The 8,842-nt window shown below is 38.9% G+C and overlaps 1 protein-coding gene across 5 annotated transcripts in view; it reads right to left on the minus strand.

The window, feature by feature from the left end:
• Positions 1 to 8,546, minus strand: part of CC2D2B (coiled-coil and C2 domain containing 2B) — a 40,338-nt gene extending 31,792 nt beyond the window's left edge. For 3 of the 5 annotated variants that reach the window (XM_082224884.1, XM_082224885.1, XM_082224886.1), the window contains exons 1-7: positions 7,693 to 8,545; positions 6,522 to 6,590; positions 5,014 to 5,080; positions 4,395 to 4,474; positions 4,065 to 4,145; positions 2,688 to 2,780; positions 277 to 460 (exon numbers count right to left, since the gene is read on the minus strand). In XM_082224884.1, coding sequence (XP_082081010.1) covers positions 277 to 460; positions 2,688 to 2,780; positions 4,065 to 4,145; positions 4,395 to 4,474; positions 5,014 to 5,080; positions 6,522 to 6,590; positions 7,693 to 7,740 — 622 coding nt within the window. In that variant the 5' untranslated portion in view covers positions 7,741 to 8,545. Of the gene's footprint in view, positions 1 to 276; positions 461 to 2,687; positions 2,781 to 4,064; positions 4,146 to 4,394; positions 4,475 to 5,013; positions 5,081 to 6,521; positions 6,591 to 7,692 lie in introns of all 5 variants that reach the window. The other 2 variants (XR_014220268.1, XM_082224883.1) reach the window with 2 other exon arrangements.
• Positions 8,547 to 8,842: the final 296 nt, after the last annotated feature.

Below are 8,842 nucleotides of genomic sequence, written 5' to 3' on the forward strand. Positions count from 1 at the left end.
TGACAAGGACTGAAAGTGTTCTAGGGCCTTTAGAGTTTCTGCCTCTAGCCCACCTCTCTTAAACTCTGCCCACTTTTGAAGAACTAGTCTCTTAATGGGCTAACCTGAAACACGCAGTTTCCATGTATTCCATGGCCTCTTACCTGGTGAGGTAATTTCTGCATTTGTACCAGAAAATGAACAGGATCAGACTATCTGCAGCCTACTGTGCATTTGTGTGTTCACATGCACATTTGTAAGATCTAAGTCACTGTCATATTTTGCAACATACATTACCCGGGGAAGTGCTTGGCAGAAAAAGTTGTTGGTCCCATTGCTTTTGCTTATCGAGATTACTGCATTCATACTCAGGAGGTTTTACTTCAAGCAGTTCTGGTAGTAGTATTTCTCTCACATGATCAAGCAAAGGAGCTTGTTCATTTAAGCCACAGACATTTTGAAGGCTGTCATTTATAGATTTCTGTTAATCATAATAAAAAATAAGTGTGATAGAAATATAGAGAGCGATGGGACAGATACCAACAGAAAGCAATCTACATAAACATGTTGGAATAGATATAGGTAATTTCCAGAGAAATTGCTTTATATTTTTATGAGTCCAGTATGTTTTATGTAGTGCTGTAACACCATTATTAGGACTAGTTTTCTCACTTCTTTCTAATCTTTCAATAGGTCCTAATAAAGGAAGCACCTTATTGTTACCCTTTGATTATTTATAATGGATAAACATTGATAGCTACAATTTTTGTTATATTTAACTGTTTTCATTGGAATTAGAAAACTCTTACTTCAACTTTCAGGTTTAATGAACAGTATCCAAGTATGAAGAATTAAGTGATTTCCTTAATACAGTACCTGGATCACTATTTTCTATCTCTATGACAATAGGCATTTTCCACAAATACTTCAAAAATGAAGTATCACCAATACTGCTTACATTCAGAATGTGCAGGCATTTCAGTGCATGGTCTAGTCCAGGGGTAGTCAACCTTTTTATACCTACCGCCCACTAATGCACGTTTCTTGATAGTAAAATTTCCTTACCGCCCAGTGGTGCTCGATGGAAGGATTCAGCTTGTGCCATAGAATTCCCTACCGCCCACCTAGAATCCTGAAACCCCCACTAGTGGGCAGTAGGGACCAGGTTGACAACCCCTGGTCTAGTCCATAGGTGTGGGGAGACTGGCAGTACCTCTCTGATCTTGTTGAAAAACAAATATACAGGGTCTGGTGCTTTGTGTAGCCTAAATACCTAATCTCTCCCAGTGTCTCTGCTTAAACAAATATCAGTGTATTTCCCTCCAGCAACAAAGCAAGTGAAAGAAATGCATAGTGATTTCATCCAAAATGCTGTCTTCCTCACTCTCATTCACTTGAAAACAAAATAAACTTCTGTATTCATTTTCTATAGCTTCTCACATATTTGTTCTAAGGACTCTGATATAGTCATAAAGACACAGGGCCATGCCAAATATGGTTCCATGCCACCCCAGTCTCCAAGCAGTGAGAGTCTCCAGGGATTGTGTGCTTGCTCGGGCTCAATTTCCTTGGAAAGAAGGTCAGTAGAGACTGTGGTGTCTTTAAGCTATATGGTTTTATTTGCATACATATAACTTGAGCACAGGACAGAGAGGCTCACAGCAGTAATGTCTTGCTTCTCCATTAGCCACAGCTTTGGATTCAGAACACAGCAAGACATGTTTTTGTCCCTAGCTCTCAAAGCATCTCTCTCCTTCCAGCTCACTCACAAGCAATCTCCAGTCCAGCCCATATTGTTGCTCATTTTGGCACTTTCTCACCTATATACAACTAATTGCAACCCAGCTCATCCCTTTGAAGTAATCAACAGAGTATTAAAGTGGCCAACTGTTCTTTGCAACACTAGAAAGTGTAAGAAAAGTCTGTGAAAAAGTTAAATATTTTAAAGAAAGCTCCAGGTCCATGACAATTGTTTATAAATGTAAGTCAAATACTTATTTGGATCATGGTCAAATATATCTAGGAAATCTATGGTACAAGGCTAAGGGAGCTGGGCATGTTTAGCCTAGAGAAGAGGAGGTTAAGGGGTGATATGATAGCCATGTTCAAATATATAAAAGGATGTCACATAGAGGAGGGAGAAAGGTTGTTTTCTGCTGCTCCAGAGAAGCGGACACGGAGCAATGGATCCAAACTACAAGAAAGAAGATTCCACCTAAACATTAGGAAGAACTTCCTGACAGTAAGAGCTGTTTGACAGTGGAAATTGCTGCCAAGGAGTGTGGTGGAGTCTCCTACTTTGGAGGTCTTTAAGCAGAGGCTTGACAACCATATGTCAGGAGTGCTCTGATGGTGTTTCCTGCTTGGCAGGGGGTTGGACTCGATGGCCCTTGTGGTCTCTTCCAACTCTATGATTCTATGATTCTAAGGTACTTTGAAAAAAAGAAAATGAATGAAATAAAATTCTTTTTCTTTTGTTTAAGGCTAGATACCGGTAGTTATTTTGTATATAAGTTTAGGGCCACTGAAGAAAACTTTTGAATAGCTTATTTCATAATTTTTCTTTGTTAACAGAGAAAGTGAATTAACTGTAGCTATAAACAACTTCAAATACTAGACATCTATTTGACAGAAGACTTTCAAGACACTCCAACATCATAATGCAACAGAAAAGAAAGCACTTTGTATGAAGAGAAGAATAGCAGTACCTGGTCAATGACCTGATCAGTTTCTTTCAGCTTTGAGTAATCTTCAAAAGTTGATGTAAAAAATATAAAACCCTCATCAAAGGAGACTTCATTCTAAGATTTAAAATTTAGTGAATAATTATCAGTCAGTAGTGCTAAATACTGGGTAGCCTTCTCTTTCTCCAGAAACTTCATTTTCCTTTATTATCCTTTATTATATCCATTGACAACATCACCATCTAACCTAGAACTGAGGCTGTTTTACTCCTTTCCTCCTTCTCATATTCAGTCTTCTCACCAAGTCAAGTCACATGTTCTTATATAAAAACCCACCAATTCATCTCTATCTTTCTCAACTTAAATTTTGGTTCATCATCTTCTCATTCCCACCCTGTCTAATGAAACATTTTCCTCTTAGGCCTTCCCTTATCATGCCTTAGTTCACACACCTTTGCCCATAGCTTTGCTGCCAAAATCATTTACCTTCTTCATCATTCAGAACTTAGCACTCTGAATGTAGAGCGGAGACAGCATATGCCAATCTTTCTGTAAACAAAGGTAATTCCTATCTCTCAGTCTTCTCCAGCTGACCTTCAACTTCAACTTAAAACACCTCTAGATCATGTTGCTTAAGAGGGAACGGGGTGCTTCTTTGGCTTTTCTCGAATTTGTGCCACAGCAAGAAGAAGCTCCAGATTACAGAGCTATCAGATATATATATATATATATATATATATATATGCTTTCGTAGATTTTCACGGGTACAGGAATGCAGGTTTTGGTGTCTTCGGGTGTCTTCCCGTGTAAGAGTCGGGGTGTCTGGGCGACGTTTCGACGAGGTCTCACTCGTCGTCGTGAAGATGACGAGTGAGACCTCGTCGAAACGTCGCCCAGACACCCCGACTCTTACACGGGAAGACACCCGAAGACACCAAAACCTGCATATATATATATATATATATATATATATATATATATATATATATATGAACAAGTAGCAAGCATCTCCCTCTTGCTTCTCCCCTCCCCACCTCTCTGATACCGAGATTCTTGAATATGCACTGTACATTTAATGCACACACGCCTCCACCCCCCAAGAATCCTGGGAAATGTAGTTTATACCTCACAGAGCTACAACTGTCAGCACTCCTAAAAATGTCAGTTCCCAGGATCCTTTTTTGAGGGGATGGGGATGTGCTTTTAAAAAAAGCATTGAGAAGAGATTCAGGACTGAATGATACCCATCTTCTTGATGGCACAGGTGTTTTCTATATGTAATGGCAGTAGTAACCAGAATCACACATTCTACAAAAATATGCTCATATTAGAATTTGTTGCACCAAATTGAATATAAAAAGCTTATCAGTGTTGGTAGCAATTTTACAAATATTTTATTACCTCAGTGCTCACATCAGAGTTGTGTTGGTATTCTTTAGTATCGGAGTAGGGTTTGTCGAAAGGTTTTTCTTCTTGTTCAGCCTAAAATAAAGGATATTTTAGTGTGCTTCTTGCTATTTTTAAAAACAAAGAGAAAACAAGAACTGAGATAAAATGGAGGCTTTCCATATTCAGCACTTAACTTCTTTTTTCTGATGCGCTCCAATTGGTGTGGGAGAAATGTTGAGTCTTTTAAATTGGTTGAATTTACCGCCTTTTATAGAATCATACATACAATAAGTTACATGTTTCATTTGAATGCTAAATCAAAATTCAATTAAAACTATTTACCTTAACAGTTCTCAACTTCCCTCTCACTCTATCCCGTAATACTTCAGTTAATCTACTTTGTTTTTCTTCTACAGCCACAGCTATTATAAAAAGCACAGACATTTAAAACACACTTTGCAATGAAATACTTGAATATTATCGGAATGTATTTTGCAGTACTTTTCATATAGACAATTTTGGATTCTCAAGGAAATGACAATCCAGTAGGTTTTTCAAAGTTTGTGAAGGATTTAGATTAAGTATTCTTTATTTGAGTCATACATTCACATTTCAAGCTCGCTCCTTAAAGTGCAAATTATAAATGAAAATGCATTTAGTTCACTGCACAAGAAAAATGCAGAAAACACATGATTTCAAGTTGCAACATCTGCACAAAAAGTTGACAAGAATCTAAAATTAGAATATTCTAATTCTAGCACATCAGAATATTCTGTATTATTTTTTATCAAGTGCTAATATTATTACAGTACTTTAGAATAGAATGAAAACAGGAAAAGGTCATATGCAGGTTTGACGTTTGAATAACATCTAAATTTAATCTGAGCCACATTTGTGGAAATGCCCTTGAACTTCATTGTGATATATTACAACTTGGTAAGGAGTAAAAACATTGAGCTACCTTCCTGTGGATTTTGGTCCGGGGTTTCTTTTTGTTTTCTATCAACATGCATGTCATCTTCAGTTTGCTACATTAAACAATTTACCAAAAGAGAAAAGTTGCAATGAAATGATCTAAACTACTCCCTCACATTTTTATTCATTTTTTCAGCTGTATACATCATATACCATCACCCCATCCAAAATGTTTACTAGTGAGCAACCTACAAAAACTAGTGACATCCAAAATGTTTACTAGTGAGCAACCTACAAAAACTTCAAGTTGTGATGCAGCCAAGGTTTATGCCATCATTCAGATAGTAAATGGGATAAACAAAGAAGAATATGATATTCATATTAGAAACAAAATAACATTTAGAGTTGGTCAACATGCTATAAACATTTAATTGTCAATGACACAAGATGCCCCATTTGTTCAACAAATGTATCTATATGTATAATGGAGTTTTCAAAAACTCATTTCCATTTTAGTTCCTCTTGTTCAGTGGCGTAGCTAGCCACTCGGGTGCCAGGTGCGGCACACGCATCCTGCAGCTGGGGGTGGAGCGAGCCACCCATAGGGGTGGGGCGCGCTGCGTGCAGCCTCTCCGCCGCCTCCCCCCAGCTGTAGGGCGGCTGAGGGAGAGGTGGAGGGCAGACGCAAGTCCTACACTGCCATTTCAGGCAGCGCAGAGCCTGCAGGCCCCAAGCCACTACGTCACTCCCAGGAGAGACATGTGGCTCAGGCATGCTGCAGGCCCCGCGGTAAGTGCCGGCCCCCGCGGTGTGGCGCCCACTGGCAGCCGTGTTTCGTTATGTTCATTCACTGAACTAAAAAGTTTCATGAGCCCATTTTAAAAAAAATCAACTCTCCTATTTTTGTCATTTTGTCACACACACCCCTCAGTGATGACACCTGGGATGGATCCGCACCCCCCTTCCTCCGCCATGGCTCTTGTTGTATTTAGAACTTCTAAAGTGGCCTTTTGAGAGATTCTGTAGGACTAAAGGAAAATAGAGAAAGGCCCCCAAAGCCCTTGAGTGCTCCGCCAATGAGTCTTTGAAGTGAATGCAAAACCAAATATTACAATATGAAATGATTACAAAAACAGCAACCTTAGTTGAAGTGCCTCACTTCATAATGTCTAATACTAGCTTTCCAACCTAGTGTTTCCCTCCAGGTGCTCTGGACAACAGCGCCCATGATCCCTGACCACTGATCATACTGGCTAGTAGGAATGATGGAAATTGTAGTCCAAAACATCTGGAGGTATCAGGTTGAAGAAAGCTGGTCTAGAGGAACTTACCCTGATGTCATTATATCTTCACCCACACGTGCAATAAAATGGCACTGCTCAGTTAAGATTTCACTTTCAAGATAAAACTGATTTGGGGGAAAATACATTTTCCATGTAAGCTCTGTAGAGAAGAGATTATTTTTTTAAAAATTTAAAAAGCAAAGGCTTTCCAAACTCTTGCTTCAGTAAATGTTTTGCATGCTATGTCATGGTGTAAAATGTATGAACGTACCTTTCTTCTGACACTTCTTTTCTGTAAAGATTTACTTTTCCTTGCAATTCTTTCCTGAACCTTTTCTTTCTGGATGGTAAAAAAGAAAACTATCTATAATCATAATCTATATGATACACAACTTTATAAACAAATGTAAATAAAAGGGTTATGTTGCATAGAAGGATGAAGTAAATTTTAGGGAACTCCTTCCTAACTGAACCTTTGGCGCCTACTGATTTTTTTTTTTTTTTACTCCACCAAGCATTTCAATCCAAGTCAGATGTTATAGATTTAACTATTTTTTTTACTTTTTATATTGTATTATTGTAAACCATTTAGAGACTATCATAGTGAAGTGATAAAAAAATAATAGGGACTACATGTAGTTGGGTGATTTGGGAACTAAATCTCACTTGCCAAGTTATCTTCTTACACTAAATAACCTCAAGCTTTTCAATACATTTCAGTACCATGACATGCTGCCTTTAAAAATATTTGATTATATTGTTAAGGTTAGGCTTCTTGCAACGTAGGGATGTTCACTATTACAATTTTGTTTGTCATAAATAACAATAACAAATAATTTCAGGATTTTTATACATAATTTTTATTAAAGATTTTCTTGGGTTACAAAAGTACATGCATTGCCTCTATTTGCAGGTTGTAGAGTCTTTTCTACAAATCTGTTACATTTGATGTGAGACATTAATGTAGTATATGAGGTTGGGGGAGAAGAGAGGTGGGGACAGAGAGTGCAGGGAAGGGGAAGTGGTAAACTTACACTATTTTACATAGTGTATGTGTGAGGTTGTTGTGTTAATAAATTTCAGTTTTAATCAGCAAGCAACCACACCGTCACCTCCAAAGAGGCATCTACTTGCCTGAAATTTTAACCATTAGGGAAACACCCGGAAAACAGAATAAAGTGTTGTGTGAATGCAGCCATAATCTATATGTATTTGTTTTTAAAATACACTTGTCTATTATCTATAGGAGTATTATAAGAAATTCATAATAACCATATTAATTGTTAATTGTAGTACATTCTTGGGGTATAATAATAAACATATGCCTGTTATTATGATCACTATCTTATCTAGAATAAAAAAACCTGATCAACAAATCTAATTATTAGGGCATTGTAGTTGGGTAATAATGTAAATATTTAAAAATAGTCTTCATAGCTTGCCTTTGTTTTTCTATCCAGTAGTATTCCTAATTCTTTGTCAGGATCCATTTTATATCAAAACTGGATTCAGTTGGTCATCAAGGAAACTGGGAAAGAATATGCAGAATATTAAAATGTAAAAACCAGTCCATCTTTACTCCATTCCACATATTTGTGTCTTATCAAGGCTCATCTTATTCTTTTGCCTAGTACAGAATGTTTCTGTGCCAGTACTGCTCATTCATTGAGTGCAGGTGTAGAACGCAGAAGAAGTGTGTGCTGATGTGCTTACAGAAGCTCTGTGTGACTTGGAACATTCCAAGTCAACCACAGCTCATATACCAACCAACCACACTTGAGCGGCAGCTGTCAATCCCCTGGCAGGCCACCTTTAATGGCTTGAGAGTTCTCTGAAATAGCTGTGCAGGTCTGTCTGTTACAGCGACTAAGCAGTGAAAGCAATATTGTTTCAAGTGGCTGCCACAAGATAACAAGGGAATGCAAACAGGACTAAGAAATAAGCACCCAACTTGAGAAGTGGGAGCATTACTACCAGCAAGTTCTGACTGAGAATAGGGGTTTTGCTTCTGGATCGCCAATAAACATGGTCCAGAAGTTTACAACCAGAAAGTCCTAAGTTCTTAGAATCGCAGAACTGTAGCGTTGGAAGGGACCAGCGAGGATCATCGAGTCCTGCAACGAAGGAAGCTCTCACTCAACAGGAGGCTCAACACCCCCCCCCCCCAAAAAAAGCTGAAGAGTCTCATGCTCTACTGACTGAGTTATCCTAGAAAATAAACATGCAGTAAGACAAAATCTTATTCTTCCTCTTTTTTGACCCCAGCACAGAAATGCACCGATAGGCACGCTCCCTTCTCGTCAAAAACTGAAACTCCTTCTCCCCCCCCCACCCGCATTCCTGACTAGCGGGACCGTTTCCTCCTGAGGGGAGCTAGAAGGGAGAGAACCGTCTCCTCAGCCGGCCAAGTCCCAGCTCCATTTAGGGTGAGGCAAAGTGAAAGGGCAAACCTCTCTGAAGCAGAGAGAGACGTCCTCTCCCGCCCTGGCTATAACCGTAACCTTTCCACCGTTAGCGAAACAAGCACGCGCACCGCCTCCCTCCATCCCGCCCCGCTCGCCATCCAGCCAGAAACTGAAGCGTCCTCCCCTA

This window comes from Podarcis vaucheri (genome assembly GCF_965113315.1).
Source record: "Podarcis vaucheri genome assembly, chromosome: 5".
NCBI classification, from domain to species: Eukaryota; Metazoa; Chordata; class Lepidosauria; order Squamata; family Lacertidae; genus Podarcis; species Podarcis vaucheri.